We start from the raw sequence: 24,199 nt of genomic DNA, 5'->3' as shown, positions 1-24,199 counted from the left end.
CAGCTGGCAGCTGTGTACTCTGAACAGTGGGATGGGGAGGAGAATCAGAAAAAAAAGAAAAAAAAGAAAAAAAACACAGGTTCAGACAAGGACCATGCCATAGTTGAAACAAATAGAATATAATAATCAAAACTGTAATTAAGGAAAAAGAAAAAGATAATAATAATAGAAAATCAAGTGATGCAAAATACAATTGCTTGATGCCCAGCCAGGCAGCAATTGGTCCCTTCCAGCCAACTTCCCCAGTTTATATACTGGGCATGACACTCTGTGCTATGGAATATCCCTTTGGCCAGTTTGGGTCCCAGCTGTCCCAGCTGTGCTCCCTCTCAGCTCCTTGTGCAGCTCTCCACCAGCAGAGCATGGGACACTGAAAAGTCCTTGAATGAGGGTAGGCACAACTGAGCAACAGCCAAAACATCAGTGTGTTATCAACACTGCTCTCATCCTCAATGCAGAGCACAGCACTGCACCAGCTATTGAGAATAAAATCAACTCTATTCCAGTTGAAAACAGGACAGCAAGTTACTAGATATCTTCCATCACAGTCCTAGTGTTTTCCCCCTGGAAATTCTTGTAGGACTTACAAACACACATCAGGAGCATTCCCTTATCAAGAGGGGACCTCTTCCACTAAAGAGGTGTGCCTGATATTTATTCTTAAATACTGTGTTGTAGATTACAGTGCAGATTAGAAAATTGATCAAGAGCAATTTGCTATGCCCAAAGTTTCTGCTGAAAGAGTCCATCTTCTTAGATAAACCCCAAAGAATTCAAGGCTTGAGCACCTGGACAATCCATAACTGGTTTGGTACATTTTGTATGTGATATTTCAGGATTGATTGTGATTCCTTTCCTGAGCCTTGGCCAGGAGAAGCCATTTAGACAAGATGTATCATGACAGCTTAGTGGGTAATTTGTGCCCCATTGGCTGCTTCCCTCTCATTCTCTGGGCCATCAGCCCAAAACATGGCATGCTGCTACATAATGTGCAATTAAGCTTTATATCCTCATGGACAGTAACATCCTTAATAGAGAAACATACTGCACCTCTTCTTTATCAAAAGAAGTCTTTATCAAAACTAGTGGGTTTGATACTCAGAGTTGGAATTGCATATTGTCTTGCCCAGCAGAAGGAAATTCAACATGACTGTGGAAACTTTTCTGATTCTTAATATTCTGTCTGTAGGCAGAGGATCTGTGGACAGAATCGAGTGACTTTTTGCATGGCTTTCCAGGAGCAGTGGCTGTTGCTGGGACTGCTCTGTGCAGTTTTCCACTCCACTTCTCTCCTTGTAAAGCTTTGACCTTTCATCAGGAGTATAAAGGTTTCAGAGAAAGCTGAGAAGACTCAGTAAGCCCATTAAATAGCTTTAGAATAATGGCAGGTGAAGATACCTGTACCCTTCAGCCATGGAAAAAGATCCTACAGGGAGTACAGTAAAGGGCTGTAAAATCCCTAATGGCCTGCAAAGTCAAGTGCAAGAGTTACAGAATAAGTTATAGCAGAAAGTAACAAAAGTTGTTTCAACTGAGTGAGTCCTTAAAGGGATGCTAAGAATAAGGCAGCTGAACATCTAATTTTATCATGTGATTTCTTACTTCAGACTGCTTCAGTGTCAAAGGAATGGAAGGTGGCAGAAGCAGTACCAATTTTTAAATAGCTTCACAAGATACCACTCCCTGATACTGACATGTCCATCACAAAGAATCAAAAGCTGTGATTAGACTGGCATTAGTGGACAGATGGGTGAGGATGATCTAATGAACTGAAGCCAGTATGGCTTTTATAGAGGCATCTGTCTACAAATGTGGGGAGCTCTTGCAAGGTATCTTTGAGTTTGTGAGGATAATAATTTCTAAAAGATATTCTACAGTAATAATTTCCAAAGTAGCAGCCAGAAAACAAATATAATCCTAAGAATTTCCTGTGCCTTGGTCTGATTGACACCCAAATCTGGACATTCTGTTAATCAAATCTAGTTTTACCACAGGAGTGTGCACCTCATCCTAGGGTTCTGGGTCACAGAAAGGAGGAAAAAGTTGGCTCATCTGAAAGCTGCAAATAGGCATTTTTCTGCAGTTTGGTGGAAGGTAGTGGGAAATGGGAGGCTTTCCTGTCCTTCTGATCATGCTGATAAACAGAACTGGAATATAGTTGCAAACAGGTTGTTTGCTCATGCTAAATTTTATTCATAACTTAGTGTTGATTCTACACCATAAGCTGAATGTTTTAGCCATCAGATTGTCTCTCCCTGTAGAGGGAAACTGTCAGGCTGAATCCTGTCAGTTCTGCATTATTTAGCTGCTAAATAATTTTATTAGAAATGTAGGACCTCACAGCTCTGTTAGCCTACAGCATCCAGTTTCCTTTTGACAGCACAACATCAGATTTCTCTGCTAATGCATTGGTGCATTGAGAACTACTGACAGTAATTTCATTCTCTCCTAGAGGATACCAGTTCTTAGAAAAGGAACAAGCATGGAGCACATCAGCCATGAGCATTTGTACCTGCCATCTTATAAAGAAAATTGTATCATCCTTTTTAGAGCTTTATTTTCTTAGGCAGCCAAGTGTGTCAGGCCACATTGTGCACATTAAACACAACGTAGGGCTCCTGACTAAGCCATATTTCAGCCAGACACTGCAATGAGTCTGCATCCTAGGGCTGCCTTTTCCTGTTCTCTTTATGTCTTCTGGCAGCCCTTGAACTCTGCATATCAAATGTACTGTTCTGCATAATGTACTGTCTAACCTAGAGGAAAGCTGAATTGAAGTTATGGATTTAGAGTTGGAGTAACAAGCTAACTGCAAGGTTTCATTGAATCAGTGTCAAAATGTTGCATGCATTTCTTTTGTAGGTTTGAAGAAATTTTACTTATGAAGCCAAAACCAACTGTTGCAATTTCATAAGTTTTCCTTTCATTTTTAGCACTTTTCATAGGCAAACTGGATGCACTTGGTCCTCATGCACATCCTTCACATTTTTGGTGAGAGCCACTCTCACACCTACTTACCAGAAATTGTTCTTGCAAATCTCTTCCAGCTAATCATGTCAGTTTTTGAGAACAGCATGAAGGAAAGGGGCATCACTGAGAATGAAGCCTTTGACTGGGAGAAGGCTGGTACAGATATCTTGTTGTCCACTAGCACCTCAACTCCACCACAGCAGAACACCAGGCAAACAGCAGCCATGTTTGGGTGAGTGTTGTGGTTTTACCAGTCAGACAGTGGACAACAAGCTCAGTTCTGTTTTTAAAGATTTCAAGGCCATTATGATTCTGGGAAGTTGGAACAGCATGGGAGGCACCACTTGATGTGACTTTTTTGATATTAATTTATGTCTGTGGTGGTGGATGGTGAGCTGAGTACTGAGCACAGCTGAGTGCATGCTCTGCTCACCCCTCCAACACAGCTCCTCAGCCTGTTCACAATGTGTTTCATGTGCTGCTGCAAAGGTACACAGAGACTGATGCTCAGAGGTACAGATGACTCCAAATAGAAAAGGCTTGATTAGGCCTGGTACACTGGTCTGTCTCGGTGCTTTTGGGGGGCTGACATTAGGGGATAAGAGTAATCCCTAGTAATGTTATGGAAGATAAAAACTGTAGGGCCTCATAAGCATCATTTGCTCGTGCAAAAGGAGAGGTTTCTTCACAGCACTTGTGAGGAAGTTTTCAGTTTTATCAAGGGTCCCAAGATGCTTTCACTGATCCATCCTACTGTCTTTGTAACTTTAATTACACAGAATCTTCCTGTTTTGATTCAGGATGTCACATCTGGGACTGCCTGATTTTCAACTAAGTAATACCCTAAAATCTGCTGAGGAATTCCTATGGGGTGATGTAACAAGCTGCCTTCTGTATATACTGATAATTTTACCTTTCTTTTTGTCTCTTTTATAGGGTGGTTAATGTCACTCCGGTGCCCGGGGACCTGCTCCGTGAGAACACCGAGGATGTCCTGCAGGGGGAACATTTGAGTGACCAAGAGAACGCTCCTCCCATCCTGTCAGGCCGGCCCGTGGAAGGCCTTGGGCAGGCTCCGAACACGGCTTTCAACGAGGGTGAAGTTTGGGAAGAGACAGATGTGAATCGCAACAAACTCAGGATCAGCATCAGCAAAGTAAAGAACTTTTCCTTGTCTCCTGTGGCTCTTGGATGTAGGGCAGTGGTTTCACAGACTGCTAGAGGCCACTCAGATCCACTGATGTAGCATCCTGTGTAGTAAGCCCAAAAAGCATTGAAGAATTCTCCTGTGGCAAGGGGAAATTACAAGGAATTTTTTCACAGAGTAAAAGCCATTGGGATTAATTTAGATCTTTATTCAAGTGAGATTTTGGGGGCCAGTAATGCTAAAGTGAATCTTTTTTACCATCATGTCATTATCTAGGATTTTGATACTTCAAGCAAGGAAATTCCAGTCCTTGCATAGCTGATATAATATCAGAAATGTCCCAGGCATGGAAATTAAAAACCAAAATTTTATTGTGTCCCAACCTCTTGTGTTACTATAGGACACAAAACACAATGCACACACACTGCTGTTCTTAAGGTGAAAAAAGGGAAGTTTGTTTTCTGACTCTAACGTTTATAGATTTTTAAAAGTGATGGTGGATTGGAGGGTGAAAATGCTACTTTTCTAATAACACTGGACAAACCAACAGTCTATCAAATTTTGCTTCTTCTATAAAAGAATGCAAAACAGTAAGTTATTTACAGAAACTGTGTGAGAAAGTGTGTTGCAAGAATGTAAACATCAGAAGGCTTAGAAAATCTTAAAAAATCAGGATGACACTCTTGGGTAAATAAATGTAATCAGAGATGTCTTCATAAACTGTATTTTTCTGTACCTTGAATCATCACTCATTTTTCTCTTCCTTTTCTAACTTTCTCTTTTAAGGCTAGGAAAATCTATAGGGAGCATCTAACAATGGTTTCCCCCCTGTCAAGAGTGAGAGAAACCATTACTTAGTATTCTTATATTTCTGCATTCCAAGATCATATTAAGCTTTTTTAGCTTACATAAAATGTATACTTCAATTGATTTTCCTCATAATCTCTAAGGTGTTTCTGCATTCCAAGATCATATTAAGCTTTTTTAGCTCACATGAAATGTATACTTCAATTAATTTTCCTCATAATCTCTAAGGTGTTTCTCAGTCCTTTCTTGTAAATGTTACCTAATTTCTTGGAGGTATCCCCAGTGAAGGTTGATTCCATGATAAATGTCAAGTATTAGAATCTGACAGTTAGTTTATTAATAAAGTAAATTTACATACTGCAAGTAAATTAGTATTAGTGGCAGGTCATCAGATACATACAGAATCTGTTAGCAGAGAAACATTCATCAGGCTTAAAATGTTGTCAAGGCTTATCAAATTCACATCACAAAATTGTCTTTAATGGACATTTGTGGAGTGGCATTTTAAGTGTGTTAGTCTTCTGAGGCTGACCAGAATTCACTTCAAACTCTACTAGTACAAAGTTAGTTCTTATTTCAGCAATATAGGTATCTCCACTATCTTTAGTCTTTTTAGAAATGCATGGACAAGAAATAATCTAATTTACTTTAAATTCTCCAGTGCAAATAATTCAGATCAATGTTTTATCTGCTTGAAACATTACAGGGAATTCACCGACACTGAGAAATTATGAATGAAGTTCAAATTACTTCTTCATCTCTCACTGGTAACTCTGCATTCCCAGAAGTTTTCATTTGAAGGTATATGAAATGAGAAAAGCCTGATGGAGAGGGACAGCTCTGTTCACACAACATATATTAAAAAAAAAAAAAGAATATTACAGAAAAATCCTAGCAACTTTTGTGTGTTTTTCTTTGCATTTCTACCACCAGGTGCTTTGATGCTCTTCAGTCAGACTTTTCACAGGGGAGTCCTTTCTGCATGCTAGCTGTGTGTTCTCTCTTAGGTCCTCATTCACAAGTCCTGTCATAACAGCAGCTACAGGCAGGAAAGGTTTCTAGAAGTTCCACAGCACAGCCAGGTGACTCTTGTGCCAGGCTATTTGTTGTCAAGCTGCTGCCAGAGGAGCTTTGGGAGTTTCTCAGCATGGCAGGGAGCACTTCAGCTCTGACAGGTTCTGTACGTACACAGCAGCCTGTGCAGCACAGCCCAGGGCAGCAAGCTCTCCAGAGCTGAAGTCCTTTCTTTGAGGGTTTTTATCTTTGGTTTGACTCTTGCCTGTCCTTTTGCTTTGCTAGACTTACTGTCTTCAGTCTGTTCTCTGAGAGAGGATTGGTTTTTATTTAAGGAGCAGTCACTATGTGGAGAAAAAAAGGATGCTACCAATTTGATACCTAAGGGCACAGCTCTACCTCTGCTTGTAATCTGAGGCACCAGAACCACAAGGGCACTGGTGTGTTTAAACACCCTTCTATTTCACAGCATCACATCCTTCATCTTCCAGTCTTGTAGCACTAGAATTAACTGGCTCCCCCTGTCTTGCTCTTTGTATACAGCAGAGGAGTGGAGCTTGCCATGTTTTTTCTCCCTAATAACTGTCTAGGATGATCCTTACTTCTCTGTGCAGACAATTCAGATCTCCTTCTGTCCCACTTCTCCCATTTCTGTGTTAAGGACAGAACTTCTCTCACCGTTCTCCCACACCATCCCCCAGTTGAGTCTTACCAAGCTGATGCTACCCAACAGTTACATCAGCACTTTGCTCCCTTCACAAACACATTTGACCTTTGTTTGTTGCTAACCTTCTCCTGGCCATGACTGGGTTACAGATTAAGTCATTATCATCTATTCTGCTTTTCCTCTAATGCTTGAAAGTTCTCTTCCACTCTCCTTAGCTGCAAAAGCTCTTTAGTTATGCATTCCAACTCTGGCTTGGGTGGTTTAGGTCTGCTAATTTATGGGCACTGGCTGACTTGCCATGTGCACATTGCATGCACAAGGCAGCTGTCTGGATCAGCAGCGTTTCACTGAGATGCTGCTTGTGTTCAGACCCTCTGGCATTAATGGGGGACAAGGGGAAGTAGGGCAGGGAAGGGTGAGCATTCTCCATACAGATCCCCACACACAGGCGGTGTGCAGCAGCTGATGCTGCATGACTGGCCAAACAGCAATGTTGAATGCAAATCCTGTGCTGCTGCTGTGCTTTTGCCCCTTCCTTCCAAGGAAGATCAGCGCTGTGGAAGGCAGAGGGCAGCTGTGTTGGTCACCTACTTTTTCTCCTCTGTTTTCTGCTAAATTTAAAAAAATCAAATTTAATAAGGCAATATGAAAGAGGAAATATGGAATGATAGAATGTCCATGAATGTGTTCAGCTCCCTGCATGACCTTGGTTCTGTGGAGAGCTCTTACTGATGTTGTGGTTGAATGGATATCGTGGAAGACTTTGTTTAAAGGACCAAGATTAAACAAACAAACAAAAAAACACAAACAAAAAACCCAAACCACCCTGGTAATTAGGAGATGCCTTAGTCAGACCAGATGTAAAAGTGTGTACATTGCAATGTAATGCATGGCCCCTGATAAAATGAATGTTGACAAACAAGGCTCTTAGGCATCTTGGATAAGCAGTTAGGGTTTGTGTGTGCAGTAGGTTTACCCATGAGAACTCCTTTGGATCAACACTCAGAGTAATTGAAATGCACAGACCACCTTGTAAAGATGTTTAAATATTTGAATTGATTTTAAATCCATACCTTATTTTAATAGCAGCTGATTGCCAGGGCAGAGGGACCCTGCCTCTCTTCAGACATTGCTTGTGTAGATTGTGAAATTGTATCCTGGGAGAAAGTCCGGAGCAACAGTGAAGGATGGAAATCAACGTCTTTGGCCAGATCTTGAAGTTCTTTGTGTTTCCCCCCTCCAGACTCAGTGCATGGTGGAAGAGGAGCAGAGAAACGGGGTGTGCCCCAGTTCCCCTGTCCGAGTGCCTCCGGAGTCGCCGACCGCACAAGTGCGCTCCCTCCGCTACCGCCGCGTCAACAGCCCCGAGTCAGAGCGGCTCTCCACAGCTGATGGAAAAGCAGATCCACATGAAAGAAGGTTTGTTCACCCTCTGTAGCCTTCAGCAAGTCCTGAGGATTCACTCTTGAGACCAGCCTAATCATTAGACCAGCAGCCAATGCTTGCAACTTTATCTACATTGACTTTCGGTTCACCTCCTTCTCTACTTCCCCTTTCTTTGTCAAAAATGTTGATGTCTCACACATGGAGGGCTTTCCCCCGAAGAGTCTGCAAGGCTTCTGGATGATGCTTGTTGAAAACACACTGCAGTTGTCCTAAAATCTGGGCAGCAGATGCTCTGGCTTTGTGCAAAGCAAGCAGCTGATGTAGGCCAAATGAGAAACATTGATCAGAACATGGTTTGAGGGTTTTTTTCAAAAGCCAGTCGAACTTAACAAAGGGGAAAGGTGTTGTTGGGTGGAAATGGTTATCATCCTGTCTGCAGGGGAAAGAGATGCTGAATTGGCTGTCATACTGAAGCGCTTCTTTGCATCATTGTAGGTTCTAAAGAAATATTTTTGTTTAAACCTGTCTTTCTAAAGTGTACCAAGAACTGAGTGAGAAGAACCTACACAGGCTTTCTCTTATGGTCACTGTTGTTGCCTGTAGCCATGATATTTTCTGAAATATCCTTTCCTTAGGATTTTTTCTCTTGAGAAGCTGAGAGGCCTCAGGAACAAAATGTAAATAATAATTATCTGCTGCTGTGGAATGCAACAGGTGGATCTGTGATTGGTTTCGTGTGGTTATTTCTAATTAATGGCCAATCACAGTCAGCTGGCTCAGACTCTCTGTCTGAGACACAAGCTTTTGTTATTCATTCCATTCTTTTTCTATTCTTAGCTAGCCTTCTGATGAAATCCTTTCTTCTATTCTTTTAGTATGGTTTTAATATAATATATATCATAAAATAATAAACCAAGCCTTCTGAAACATGGAGTCAACATTCTCGTCCCTTCCCTCATCCTGGGACCCCTGCGAACACGGTCACAGTTGCCCACAACCCTGATGTGTTTTGAATGGCTTCTTGTTGTGTCCCCAGGTCTCGAATGGACATCCCTGGCTCTCCGTCCCGGCTCGTGTGCTCCTCGCAGCCGGCCCAGATGCTGTCCATCGACACGGGCCAGGCTGACCGGCAGGCCAGCGGCAGGATGGACGTGTCGGCCTCCGTGGAGCACGAGGCCCTCAGCAACGCCTTCCGCTCGGTGCCGCTGGCGGAGGAGGAGGACTTTGACAGCAAGGAGTGGGTTATCATTGATAAGGAGACAGAGCTGAAGGACTTCCACCCCGGCGCTGAGCCAAGCACCTCTGGAACCACGGATGAGGAGCCCGAGGAACTGAGGCCTATTGAAGATGGGGAAGAGAGAAGGCGCCTGGGGGCAGATGCTGCAGTGAGGCCGAAGACTCACGATGGGCGAAGTCGGGGTATGCTGCCAGTGACTGAGGAGGACAGTTCCCACAGACATGAAGGACCTTCTCAAACAGTGTCTGACAGTAGACATGAACAGCAGACAGGAAGTCCAGCCCACTCCCCCTTACATTCAGCACCAGCCCTCCGACAAAGGAGACGAGAATCTGAACCTACTGGTCCTCAGAGACAGGTAAGATCCCTGGGTCTGTATCTTGTTGCCTATCATAGCATCATCTTAGGAAGCCTCAACTGTGCTGGAGAAGTATTTGATTACAAGCATGGATGCTGTTGTAAAACTCTTCTGACAGTGCTGGCAAATGTTGTGAACACCTTAGAAGTGCTCCCAAAAGCCAGTGATGTCCTTCTGAGGACACACTGTTATGAAGATCTTTCAGCCATTTCGGTTCAGGGACAAGAGGAGAGCACAGTTGTGATTTGGGTATCTCTACTCTCTCCTTTTATGCTCTCCCACAGAGGATTTTTAGTAACTACTTAGCTGTATGGAGGTGTTGCTAGCAAATCTTCTCCACATAGTTTCTCGGCAACAATAGGAGTGTATTGCAAGAGAATGACCTCTAATCTAATCACACATCAGCACTGCACAGCCCCATAGCAATGCAAATCATAAAATAACTCCCTAAAATTAATCTTTCTTCTAAATACTTAACAAATAGCTCAGAGTAGCTGCACATACATCTCATCAACCTTGCTTAAGTGAGAGGCATTGCTGTTACCATGTATTTACTCACAGAAATGTTCTTTACCTATTGTGTTTTTTCCATATAGTTGTAGAGGGCTTTTTTCCTTTCAGTTTTGCTTTTTTTCCTGTGGTCTTCTGATGCTATAAAGTAGTTCAGTTTTTAGTAGGATGTTATTTATTAGATTAGCTGAAAAAATATGATACACTAGGCACAGAGTTCCTGTCATACCTAATCTTCTTGTTTAAGAAGAAGGCTGTCCCAGAGTGTTCAGTGCAAGAGGCAATCAAATTGTTCCCCTAAGAGCTTTTTGTATTTATATGTTGATGAAGATCTCTCATGCACATGGGATCCATAAGCAAAGCAAAGAGCAGGCAAGTTTTTGAGTCATGTACACAGGGATACCCTCCTATGACAGTGCAGTCTGCCTGTTCCTGTCTGGAAGATGATAATTTCGTTTCTGCTTCCTTCTTGAGCTTATTCTCCAAGGAAGTGTTCACTGGACTGGAGCATGATAAAAGAACATCCTTCTATTTAGGTCTTGCCCAGAATCTTCTCTTCTCTGGATTCCCAAAAGATACAAGAAGAAAACCGTGAACAAGACAAGAATTTATGTAAAAGGAATCAAAGCAAATCTTTGCAAATCACCAGGCAAGGTGTCCCCTGTTAAGGTGTATGAGCATTTGCAGGAAGGGTGGAAATGCTGACAGTAGGCACGAGGGCTGTCCTGCTGAGCATGGAACAGAAGCAGCACATGTTTCTCATAGAGACTGCATTCCAGTTGCAGGGCTCCTAGGTGGAGGTGTTTGCTGTAGAAAGCCAATATGTTGAATGCCCCAGGTATCTAGAAATTGCATAAGGCAAGATTGGCAGAGTTGGAAGGGTCTGTGTCTGAATTTGCTGTGGTCTGTACACTTTGGGGGTTGGTCAGTGCAAGATCTGCAAGGTGCAATGAACATGGTAAGAGCCAGCTGATAAGAACCAGCTGTAAACAACAGCAGGGACACTTCACTGACATATTTAGTGTGGCTAAAGGAGCCTGGAGAGGCCTTCTTGGCCACAGCACATGCACCCCTATGTGAAATGACTGGGGGAGTTGGATATGATGCAGCACAGACTTCTTATCACTGCACAGGGATATTTAAAGAGCAGGAAAAAAAGGTAAAATAATGGGATTGGGGGTGATTACTGCTAATATATCAGGCAGCCTTTGTTCTCCAGCAAACCGCATTTTTTTGTTCCTATGTTCTCAAATACCCTCTATTAACTCTGTGGCCTAGCTTTGTACACACAGACTAACACTGGACTTCTTTAGCTGACTGGGATTTAGTGGTTCTTCCTTTGATGTCTGAATCCTTCAGTTACCACTGCAGCTGTGCAGTGATACTCATATTTTCCCACTTGCTGTCACAAAACCAGCTATTAACTCTCAAAGAGACTTGGTGCCTAAAGGGAAGTAGAAACCTCTTTTCCTTGGGTGCAGCAAGTATGAAGGGATGGATGGCTGGGACACTGATAAGAATTTAACCAAAGACTTAACTAGTGAAAGTACTGAAGGCCTCATTAGCAATGACAGATGTTTCCTGCAGCTCATGCATGTGCTTCTCTGGGTTTGATTAAAACTGTGATTGTGTGTGTGTGTGTGTGTATTGAGGTGAGTAAATCTTCCTTATCTTTAAAGATGAACTGAGCCTGTAAGATAGGTAAAAATGTCACTAAATGCTGAAATACCCTGACTGAAGTCGTAGGCTTTGTTGTACCCATCTGTGACCTCGTTCTGGTGTCCCAAAAGCTGGTGATCATCCCTTGGTGTCAGTAGCATGCTCACTGAAAGCAATGGGGAATTCCTGCTCTATGTGCTTCCTTCTGTTTCTCCATTCTCTGGCTCCAGTCTGTGAGCCATCACTTGTAACTGGCAGAAAGACAGTGCCTCCTGGATTGTCACAGAATCACAGCATGCCTGAGCTTGGAAGGGACCTCTAGAGATCATCTAGGTGTACCCTCTGCTCCAAGATGGATCATCTAGAGCAGGGTGCTAAGGACAGTGTCCAGTCAAAGTAGCTCTGAGGATGGAGACTCCACAACCTCTTTGGGCAGCCTGTTCCAGTGTACAATCACTGTCACGGTAAAAAACTTATAAAAATGTTTAAATGGAATTCCCTGTATTTCAATTTCTGTTCCTTTCTTCTTTTACTTTCACTGGACATCACAAAGAAGAGTCTGGATCCATCTTCCCATCAGGTATTTATAAATGTTGTTAAGGATCCCTCTGAGCCTTCTCTTCTCCAGCCTAAACAGTCTCAGCTCTCTCAGCCTCTCCTCAAATGAAAGGTCTTTCAGTCCCTTCATCATTTTTGTGACCCTTCTCTGGACTACCTCCAGCATGTCCACGTGTCTCTTGTACTCAGAACTGGAGCACAGCCCTGCAGGTGTGACTCTCAGTGCTGAGCAGAGGGCAAGGAGCATTTCCCTCAGCCTGCTGGCTGCACTCCTGACACATCCTGAGGGGCTCTTGGCCCTTTTTGCCACAAAGGCACCTTACTGGCTTGTGTTCAGCTTAGAGTCCACCAGGACCTCCAGGTGCTTTTGTGTCAAGCTGCTTCCAAAACAGGTGGCCCACAGTGCGTTCTGTTCCTCCACACTTCCCTTTGCTGAACTTAGTGAAATTCCTTTTTCCCATTTCACCAGCCTATCCAGGCACCTCTGAATGTGAGCAAAACCTTCTGGTGTGTCAGCTGCTCCTCCCAGTATTATGTCATTTGTGAATCTGCAGAAGGTACACTCTGTCCCATCATCCAGGTCACTGATTAAGTTGTTAAACAGTAGTGGCTGCATTATCAGCCCCTGGTTGCACCATTAATGACTGGACATTTTTTCTCCAAACATGGTATTTTATGACCAGGAGCCCACAGTTTTCAGTCTAATTCACTATCTACTTATCTAGCCTGTATTTCATTGTTTTGTCTATGAAGATTTTATGGAGACAGTGTCAGAAACTTTACTAAAGTCAAGATCAACAACCTCCCACCCAGTCCTCTCAGAAAGCTCTTGGGTTCATCAGACATGACTTCCCCTTAATATATCCATGTTGACTGCACCTTCTTCTTATGTTTGGAAATGCCTTCTTCCAGGAGGATTTGCTCCATGTCTTTCAAGCCTGACCAGCCTTTAATTCCCTGAGTTATCCTCATTTGGAACTCAGATGTTTCTTCAAATATGTCAGTCTTTTGGAAGACAGATGCTGTAGCTCAAATGTGAGAGATGGTGCTGTCCTCGTTAAAACTCTGTGGGTGTAGGAGGGAGCACAGAATGATCAGATGCTGCTGTGAGCAAAGTCGAGTACAGAGGAAGCTCTGAACAGCCTGGGGGAGTTTTTGACCCAAATATTCTCACATATTAGGAAACTCCCAGTTTCAGATGACAAGAAAATGGCTGCAGTGGAGCACAGATCTCATGGGAAGACCTGGTATAAAGGGAGAACAGAAGCTGTGTCATGTTCAAGCCCTTCTCTCTGTGCATCACTCACTACATCTATTTAACAGAGCTCTGAGGGTTTACTTTAATGTATGCATTTCAGGGATGACCTAATAAGACTCAGGGGTTTTTTTTAGGCACTAGTGTGCAGATAAAGCTGTAGAAATAGATAAAGAATGACTGGAAGAAAAGATTGAAGCTGCACTTCTGTTTACCTATTAATCCTGACACAGGGTTGCTGTTACTGCTGGAAATAATTTAAACCCGTATCTCGCAATATAATTTAAAAATCTGTCAAGCTCTTAAGTATGCTGAATAAATTCACTGATATTTGACAGGGATGGCAACTTACTGCTGCCTTCTGCAGTGAAAAGACAAGTGTTCATACATGCATGAATTTTAGAAACTATTTCTGACTATGCTCAGGTCTGTGTTCATAGGTATATCTTGACTCAGTCTCCCCTGTTGCTAGTGCAATTGGCATTTTACAAAATGTTTGGGGATTCACCTGCCTAAAACATGCCTGTTCAAATGACGTCACATGTAAAAAACCAAAAGAGAAGCGAAAAATTAAAGTGGGAGCTGATACTTACTCTGCTTTACCTATCCTTGAATATATTCTGCAGGGTTCAGAGAGCATTTTGCTTAGGCTAATTCTTACAGGCCTAGAGTTCATCTGTTAGAAAAGGTCCCAGTGTGAAGAGGCACTACTGTGGTTTTCCTTACCAACTCAGCTGTGTAGTTAAAATCACTCTTTAAAATCATCTTGATGCTGTGTTCAGCCTCTTTCTCACACAGCCAGGAGAGTGCCACAAGTGGACTTGATTAAAATTGTTCGTGTCTCGAGCAAGGGCAGCAGGGGAAAAGGAGCTGTGTCTCTTGGTTTCCTTTGCCTTCTACAGCATTTCTGTGGGCTGCTCTGAGGCAACCTGAGGGGCCATTTCTCAGTGGTGAGGGATGGGCATTGGCAGAGGGGAAGACTCATTGCTCCTCCCCCAGTGTAGTTCCCACTGGTCTGTGTTTGATGCCTGTTGTAGATGATGGGATTCTTTGGCACTCAGCTCCTCTGTCTTCCCTCCCCATGAGAAGAGAAGGTTGTCAGCTGATGGAGAAGGATGAGTGTAGAGCTGGCCTCTTACACTCTTTAGATTCAAGGTCCCTGTCCATCCATGTGTTAGAAATAAAGGATCAGCAAAAGGGTGGTAGTGGAAGTAATATTCACATATGTTCCTTAAATATAAATATAATTATCTATCAGAAAATAGCAATCAAAACCTTAAGCTCAGTAGACATTCCTAATTACATTTTATATCTGTAACATATACTGAGTTCTATCAACAACATATTCTCCTGGACTTCACACACAAAGTGTCCCACTGACCCTGTCCAAACAGAGCAGGATAGGCCTGATGGAAGGTGGTCCAGCCTGATGGCTGCAAAGGGATAAAGGGGGGCAGCACCTTCAGCATTGATGGAGTAATTCAAGCATTAGAGCATCAATGAGAAAAGTGGCATGTCTGTAAGCTCAGCTTCATCCTGGAGGCAGCAGTACCAAAATGCACTTGCTGATGGGGTGTTGTAATTGCTTCTTCATGGCCTGGGCAATTCCTTGCTCCTGTGCTGTAGAGGAGGTCTCTCTGGGTAGCTGGAGTGATCCTTTGAGATCTGACAAGTCTTTACCATATTGAGATGACATATACCTTGGAATTCATACAATATGCTGAACCCAAACGTGGAACAAAAATTAGGAATAAAAATTCCAGTAACGCTTAGTTGTGCAGCTTGCAAATAGCACACCCAGGGCTGAATTTCTACACTGTCTATGCAAAGAGAAGATGGTTGTCTTTTTGAGAAATTAGAGCTGCTGTCTAGATTTTATTTGTCTCTCTTGAGTACTCTGTGTGACAGCATTACATTATTATTATCTGAGACTCTGATCTATGCAGTGACATGCAGTACATTTAGGACTGTGAATAATTGCTTTTCACATTCAATGCAAACCACGAACTGAGTAGCTCTGAGGCTCTTCTGAAGATAAGATATCTGCCTCAAAGCACTGCAGAGATATTGAAGGTGACAGGAAAGAGATGACACTGGATGACATTAAGCTCTTTTTCTAGTGCAAGGGCAACATCTCCAGTAAGGTAAGGAGAGCAGTTTAAAGAAAATCCAATATTGCCTTTCTGCATTTCACCTGCAGAGACTTCCTGAGAAGAAATGCAGCATAAGGAAGGGAATGCATTTCCCATTTTCCCTTCCTTCCCTTGAAGGGAAAAAAGTGATTCCAGGAAAAAAAGGTCTGGTTCTGGAGACTGAGACTGCTGACCCTTGTGAAAGTGCTAGTTTCATAAAAGAGGTAGAAAGGGGAGGAAGGGCTTAGCACTTCCAGGGTGAAGGATCTGAAGTCATCCCCTTAATGCCTCTCTCTTCCATGCAGAGCATAAAGGGAAGGTAGGGACTGCAATCTCATCCTGGCACAAACTGTCCTCAGTGGGTGCACTTCCTCTCTCTCCTGGCTATCCCAGGGTCACAGAAGCAGAAAAGGAACCTAACAGTGCATCTTCTCCTCATGTCCTCGTATGGTTCTGTGTTTTGAATTTCTCACTGAAGGGAGAATTATACTCTGCCTGCCTGTCCAGCTGCTGTCTATCCACTGCTTACCAGAACTGAAAGCCTTAACACTCCCCCTGCAGGTACTCAATATAAAAATGTATCAGGAGGCCAGCAATGTAAGTGTGAGAAAAGAGAAGTCTACTAACAGCCCCCAAACTTGCTTTTTCAAATCCCTGGAGTGAGTTTTAATAAGATTCATTGAAAGAGCCCCTGAGAATCCCTCACTTTCAAATGCACATAATCATTTTAGCACTGTTTCACCTTCTGTCATCCATGTGATTCCCAAATGTGTTCAGAGTTGGACTCTTACCCATATGCAAGATGTATGAATAGCTTAGTGGCATGCCAAGATGAGCACTGCCAGTGAACAGAGAGGTGTGAGGCGTGTGGCCTGAAGAGCCAGAGGAGGGGACAGAGCAGCAGAGCCTGGCATTGCTGCTGTCCCTCTGCTCTGTCTGTGGCTGGGGAGAGCGTGGCAGGCCTCCATGGTGCCCATAGCATCCCTGGGAGCTGATAGCCATAGAGAACAGTAGGTAAGGCCCTGTGTAGAGCAAAAGCATTTTTCATCCGCCAGCGAAGATGTCCGCAGCATGCGCATCACAAACCAGGGGCGAGTCAACTCTTTTGCCTGACACCTTTTCCTCCACTCTTCTTGGTCTTTTTCAGTTGGAGGAGGACAGGCCTTCTCAGCACTCCCTCCCGAGGTACAGCCCCCTGAGAAGACTGGCGTCCTCCGTTTTCTCCTCCTCAACCCTGGAGACAGAACACTACCCTCACGTTGGTGGCACTTTCATACAGCGCAGCCGTTCGGCGGAGAGCAGCCCCGTGCGCATGCCCCACCGCAGGCACATGCCCCTCACGGCAGGAAACCACAGACTCATGCCTTCCGTCCTCCGCATTTCCAGGTCCCAGCTCCAGCAGGTGTGGGCCCGCTTCACACACAAAACATAGCCTGTTCAGGGAAGCAGCAGCCTCCATAATGCAATAATAGATTTCCCACCCACCCACAATGTGTCACCACTTATAATGCAATATTGAATCCCAGACAACACTGGCCTAAGGTACTGTAACTTCCAAAGCCCCCCACGAGCAGACCCCACAGAGACTGGAATCTAAACCTGCCGGCAGCCCGAGCGAGGGGCGGCGGCGAGGACGAAGATGAGAACGCAGATGGTGAAGGTGGTGCTGTGTGAAAGAGGCCAGGGCTCCTCTGGAAATCCCGCTCGGGCCTCGGGGTAGGAAGTGCAGGGCTGCCTCACTCAACAGGAGCAATCGAGCGACAAAACGTTGTCAAGTTCTGACTGGGATGGAGAGACTGTGGAGGTATCAGCAAGCATTGCCTTCCTCAGCACATGGGTTCGAGCATCTCTGCTGGTGTCTTACACTGGGCCCAATCTGTAGGCGGTTTTACTCCATCTAGATCTAGGCAGACTCCCACTCAAAGCTCACCTGAGGCAGGACCTCAGGTTTGTCCCTCTTGTGGAGTTACAATCATGTATCTCTTTGTTGCTTTGGCTTTGGAAATCCCCTCGCTTTTATTGCAGTTTGGTTTCCATACGGTGACCACACATTTCTGTCTCTCTGGCCGTGCCTCTGTTACATGACAGTGGGACTGTTTGTCTGCTCTCCACTCCTAAGCTGCTCCAAATTTTCCTACCTGCCCCCAGAGGCACTGACTGTCAAGTTGGATAGCAAAAATTTTCTTACTGATCCAGCTGTAAATTATGCTGGTTTTAAATTCCAGAAATTTTAGGCAACTGCAGCTTTTCAATGGCAGAGCAGTCCTGCTTCTTGGCCTTGCTTGGAAATGCCTGTGATAACAGATCTCATTTGAGAAATAAAGTGGCCTCAGCTCCTGGTATACAGAGCCCATGAAGCCCTTTGCTAAAACTGTGAATCTCAAAAGAAGAGGGAGTTCTAAGTTAATTTAAATTGCCATAAGTATCCTTATTTCCTGTGTTTGCACAAATATATTGCCCTTCTCAGCAGAGTTGCAGTGTAAAACACCAGACTGTATGAAGACTTATTGTAGTCAAGTGAATGTGGTAACTATTTTCTATTGCCATGAGCCTTTGGTCTCATCTTCTGGGAGAACAGGCAGGGTGGATGTTAAGGTGAAGGAAGAAGGGGTCATTGCTGGTGCTCAGGGCTTTAGGGAAGTGCAAGTCCAAAGTAAAATACTGTGCAGAAAATATACAAGCCTAGGATACAGGCAAGAAAACGTGCAGAAAGCTCAGGCAGATGTGAAGATGGGTTGGAGTAAGTGTGGGTGTTGGAAGGAAGTTGTGGCATGGAGGTATCACTGCATGGGTAGGGTGTTTCCAGTGGGCTTTCAAGGAACAATTCCTCCCAAGCAGTGCTTTCTGTAGGTCCATCTGTCCTACCTGAAGCTCCCTTAATATTAGATTCACCCTCCCCTAAGCAGGAGCAGACAGTGCATCCCCAAACAGGGTGAGTGGTGCTTTCTGAAGCTCCTAGCACTGGCCCGGTGTGTCTGCATGCTGCAGGACATGGTCTGACAGGCTGACATGTTGACTGAGCATCCTGGGGGTGCAGGGATGGAGATGGGGGTCAATACACCTTCCTTGAGAAGATTCAGCACAGGTATGAGCAGCCTCTTCCCACAGTCATTCTCGAATCAGTGGCATCAATGTCTTTTGATTTGCCCCAAGAACATGTGTGAACAGGACAGTTTACTGATCAGACAAAATTTTTATCTGCAATTTTTTCATGGGCTTTATTTTTTAAAAAAGGCACTGGCATTGCCAAAAATACTTGGATTGAATTAACCACTAGCCTAATCCTATTTGGCAGTTCCTTTGTCAAGGACAGATACCAGAAAGAGCAAGGATTTGCTCTTCTCAAACTGACATGAGAAGGGATGATTTCCTTAAGTAGACTCTGCTCTGATGTTATTTTTTTCCATCTTCATGAGAGACTTTGATGGAAGAACAGATTCCAGAAAAAATAGAATTTGTGAAAGCACTAGACTTAAATCAGTAACTCTTAATAATTTTTGTTCATAGCGTCTAAAACAGTGATGTTTGCTTTTCAAGGTCAATTTTAGGAATTGAAATTACTCTTGTTCTATTTTTAAAGAAAAATCAAACAGTTTTTAGTTTTGCCAGTCAGGAAGGGGAACAAACTGGATAACTGGGTATTTATAAACTCTAAGCCTTTTGTTCAGACAAAAACAATGACAAGCTAATAAGTAGCTCCATACATAAATTTCAAAGGTCAGTAATCTGTCTAATGCTGCTTATCATAATGATACTCACATAAACTTGATACTGCTTTTCTAAGTTCAAAAATCTGATTTATAAAGTGGTTGATTTATATAGACTTCAGTAAGACTTTCTTCCAGTTAAAATTATTAATAAATTGAAAGCCAACTAGACAAACAAATATGTTTATATGTTGCTATCTCTTACAAGAGGGGCTGTTTCTCATTAGGACTCCTGACCTCCTACCCTTAACTCAGCACTATTCCATGCCTTTAGTGGCTGTCAAGAAGAACAAAGAAATCACTGAGGAGAAGGTTTGCAGTGACAGAAGGTGGGTGGTTTGATAAAACACTACTGACAGATCAGCTCTGCAGAAAGATCTGAATTGCTTGATAAATTGCTTGTGTTCAAAGTGATGATTGCATCTACACAGGGACAAGGGCATGTTTGGAGTATGAGAGATGTAAGTCACATGTACAGAATGAGAGAAACTGTGCCCTGGGAGGTGCTGTCTCCCAAAATGAGGTGGCAGTTAGGTGAAGTAATTAGCTGCATCTAAGTTCTCACTATGCTGCAGCAGCAAAAAAAAAACAAAACAAAAAGAATAAATAAATTCTTCTTTGGTTTATCAGCAGGAAAATAGAAAAAATAGAAGAATGGAGGGAGATCTTTCGTGGTGGTGAGATCACTACCAGACATATCCAAGTTTTGTATGGAAATTTCTGTAAAAGATTTTAAAAACCTAAAAGAGAAGAAGTCATACAAGAATGCTTCTGTAAAAGCTGCCTTGTAGAATAAGCTGGAAGAAATGCAGTCTGTCATTAAATACAAAACTAAAAAGTGACATGATTGCTGTTAGGTGTCTCTGCCTGAATAGAGCAAGAGGGGTTTTAACCTGCCAGGCAAAGATATGAGTCTAAGTGCTGGAAGATAAAATAGCAAAGGTAAACCTAGAAGCAAGATGCTCATTTTAAAGACATAGGTATGTGGTAAACCACTGAAATACATTATTTAAAGACACTGAATTCTTTGCTGTTCAGTCTCTGTAATTGGTTTCTAAATATTGGTTTCCAAACCAGTCCTGTTAAACCATCAAATTTGGGCTCTATACCAGAATAATTGGACATGTTGCTGTCACCTGGGCTTTATGGGAAGTCTTATTTCATGATCAATATGTCTTTTACAATTTAATTCTGAACAAATTAATTGGTGCTAATGACTGGAATCCTGATGTTAAAGTATTATGCAAAAAGTATTAAAAATAGTCAATTTAAAGGGTTTTTTTAACATCTTCATCTAATGCTGTATTAATTACTATGGAATCTACATATTGTTGAGGAACAGTTGGGAAATTAAAGAAATGTGAAAAGAGGTCTTTTTTATATATATGGAAATGTAATAAATTAATATTGAAACTAGTTGCAGTGCAATTCTAAAAAAAATCTTATGTAGATTACATTTATATTGCATTTATTTATTGTGTTTAATTTATAATGACTGCAATTATAAATGTAAATATATCCAAAATCAGCTGGCAAAAAACCCAGCTGATGGAAGGCTTTTGACATGAAAATTGATCATGGGGCTGTGGGCTGAAAAGTTAGTTGCCCTACTTATTTGTCCTTTTATGTTTGGTAGGGTTTTTTTAGTTCTTCAGATGGAAAAAGCCAGTGGGAATCAACACTAGTGAAATAAAATTCCCTTTCAGCATCAGACTCTTAGGCAAATTGAGTTCATCAGAAGGGTCCAAGAATGGGGTTTGCATCCTGAGGGAGATACTCTTCTTTTCCTTCCCATTGTACATAGCACTTGTTCTGCTCAGAATCCAAATTGGAAATGAGCATTTGCCACTCCCTCACAGAGATCATTGGCATCAGGACAGGAAGCTGTCGCTGGGATCTCATGATCTACTTCAAGTGAGCAAATGTTCACCACTTGTATATACATATAAAAGCCATCTTTTTATATCCTGGCCTCTTGGCTCCTTTCACTTTCTTTCTATGCAGAACGGGAGATGTTTCCAATTTATCGCTCTCTCCTCAGCCTCCTTCCCTCAGGAAGGAGCTAATGAGATATGATTTCTGTGAAAATGTTACTGTAAAAGCTTGGGTGAAGCTAGCACTGGGTAAATGTGGTTATGCCAGCACGCATTCACTTTCAGGGGAGGCAGTTCTGGTGGGAGGGGGTTGGCTGAAAATAAATTGCACTGGCACAGGTGCAGTTCTGCAGGTGCCACTTTTCATTAGGAGTGTCCTCTTGATACCCCCATGATGATGAAATCCCTGGTGTGAGCCTGACCTTGCCTACCATTCCCATTATTTTTTACTACTGTTAGGGGGCAGGCATGTGAAAGAGTTACAGTGCATCACCTCTCTCACTATTTAAAGTCTTCTGTTGTCGTAATGACAGAAAGTAAGCTAGAAATGCCCTGTAAAAGAGCCATATGGGTGGTATAACCCCATCCTTACACTACCTCTTCATGATGTGGTCACTCCTGTCCTACCACTCCTTCTCTTTGTAGTGTGTCTGAACCTGGGCATTGTGGTGGTCAAGGCTGCTGCAGGACTGTTGTTCTTGAAAGGACAAGCTTGTTCAGAAGTTGTGTTTGTGGGGCTGAATGGCAGCTGACACCCCCCCACCCAGGATGGAGAAGCTGTACTTGGACAGTGGCCTCCAGGCTGGATTGGGATAAGGCAGCTGATGTTCTCCTCTGGGATCTTCTCCTTGCGCTGTAAGCAGAGACATTGCTCAGCAGCTGCCACCCAGCTTCTGCTCAAATCTGGATCTCAGTGCAAGGACAGCAGCAGTTGGCTATAGCCCCAAGCTGCTGGTAGACTTCACATGCAGAACCACCTCACTGAGAAGTTCTCTGAGATGTGCTTGCCTCTTTGTTCCAGTTTGCCTCTCCCATCTCTTCCCCAATGACAAAGTCTTTTTGCTCTGCCTTGGTTTCCTGCGTGTCCCACTCCATGCATTGGTAAACCCCTGGTTTACCTCCATTCCATTCATGGAACATCATCCTGATTGCATCCCTGGATGCCTGCACTCCCTTCTGCCTTTGCCATTCCCAAGAACCTGCAGAGCATGTCTCCTGCACCCATTTCTTATGCATTGCATAGCTCATGGTGCCCCACACAATCCCTATCGCACTTTGAGCAGCCAAGAGGCCTTTCCTCCCTCTGACTTCCTTGGAGGAAACTGCAAAAGAATGGCATGTTTTGGCAACTGGAGTAGTCTCAGCTCTGCATGGAATCTGTGTGAGATCAAACTGTTTAAAGGCAGCTTGATTTCAAAAATGAGTATGGAGGATACCTTCCATTTTCAGGGCAGTTGCATGAGTTTCAAGCCCTCGAATCCTTTAGGACTTAGCAGGCTCCCCCCAGTTATTGTCTGCCTCAGCAGCTAAATTTAGACAGCTGGCAATGGTCTTTCCCTCAAGATATGGGTACCATCTGCATTTTCAAACCATGTAAATAGCTGGCTGAACACCCCTTCTGGTTTGTGAGCATGTCTCCAAGTTCCACTTCAATCAGTTCCTGGTGTCTGTGAGTGAGAAAATGTCACAGCTCCTGTTGCAAACTCTTCAAGTTCTTCCAAATGGATGCTTTTCTCGGCTGGCAAATTGACTGTCCCCATTCTCCAACCTAGGAGCTGGGAGAGTGAGGAGATTTCAAATAAATTGGGTGTTTCAAGCAGCCAGGAGAGGGCAATTATAAATGCACTGAGCTGACTCTCTTCATTAACTATAATACACCAGTGTTTCCTCCTGCTCCTGCTCCTGTCTTAAACTGGAGATATCACAGACTGGTAGATTCTTTCTTGGGGATTGGTCTTCTTTACTCTGCCACATATAATGACTGTTCTTCCCTTATGAAGCCTGTGCCACTGCCATTAGGCCACCAAAGTATCTTGTTGTTTGAAACAAGCTCTTTGTTTCTTCTGCCATTCCATTTGATGCCCAGCTCTCCCCAGATGTGTAACACCAGATCCAGGTGTTACTCAAGAAGGCAGCATGCCTTTGAGAACCAGTCAACAGTCTTTTTTCCTTTTTGCTATATTTTTTAGATACCGAACCTCTGGAAAGGGGCCTGTTGCTTGAAGTGATCAGCCATAATAAGCAAATGTGTTTTCAGCACCTTCCCCAGGCACAGAGGTTGAGTGGCTCTTCGGGAGCTGGGCTGTTTCTTTTCCAAAAGTGGCTCTAAAGCCAGCGAACACACACACTGTTCTTCTAACTCTCCTAGGCTGTGAGCACTCGAGACTAGAAACAAAACAAGTGTCATTTGGGGCACTTCTCTGCTCTGTGCTTCAAACATTTCTTCCAAAGGTTTAACTTTGGAGTGGTTATCTACCTCATTTGTCTTTTATTTCAGTAGCATTGCCAGGCTTTGATACCATCTTTGCCTCTGACCACTTTGTCCCAACGCGTGCAGCCTCTTTTGAGAGTCTTGGTGATTTGTTTGGTAGTAGAAGCCTTCTGCAGTCAGAAAGACCCTTCTGCAGTCTGGGAAACCAGAACAAACACCTCAGTTTAGCCTTTCCCGAGTTTATTCTGAAACAACGCTTGTGGCATTCATACCTTCCTATGGGCTCTTAAACTCTAAAGATCTCCAAGTGCTTTATTTTTCCCATGAGTCACTTCCCTGCTGTTTTACATGGGGGAGTCAGCAACAAAAAAAGCCTTTTCAGAACATGTCAGGATAAAGCCAGATGTTTGGTTGCACAAAGGGAATTTCAGGAGGCTGCATATTTTTTCATAATCTGCAGATTGTCAGGACAGTGGGTGGGACCTAT

The 24,199-nt window shown here is 43.3% G+C and overlaps 1 protein-coding gene across 2 annotated transcripts in view; it reads left to right on the top strand.

The window, feature by feature from the left end:
- Positions 1 to 24,199, top strand: part of TTBK1 (tau tubulin kinase 1) — a 100,280-nt gene that overhangs the window by 56,090 nt on the left and 19,991 nt on the right. For both annotated transcript variants that reach the window (XM_064709610.1, XM_064709611.1), the window contains exons 10-13: positions 3,048 to 3,202; positions 3,907 to 4,126; positions 7,849 to 8,024; positions 9,028 to 9,586. In XM_064709610.1, the coding sequence (XP_064565680.1) occupies positions 3,048 to 3,202; positions 3,907 to 4,126; positions 7,849 to 8,024; positions 9,028 to 9,586 (1,110 nt within the window). The remainder of the gene's footprint in view (positions 1 to 3,047; positions 3,203 to 3,906; positions 4,127 to 7,848; positions 8,025 to 9,027; positions 9,587 to 24,199) is intronic.

This window comes from Zonotrichia leucophrys, chromosome 3 (genome assembly GCF_028769735.1).
Source record: "Zonotrichia leucophrys gambelii isolate GWCS_2022_RI chromosome 3, RI_Zleu_2.0, whole genome shotgun sequence".
Classification (NCBI taxonomy): domain Eukaryota; kingdom Metazoa; phylum Chordata; class Aves; order Passeriformes; family Passerellidae; genus Zonotrichia; species Zonotrichia leucophrys.
Note: the sequence above shows the minus strand (reverse complement) of the source record. Positions and strands in the feature narration are given on the sequence as shown.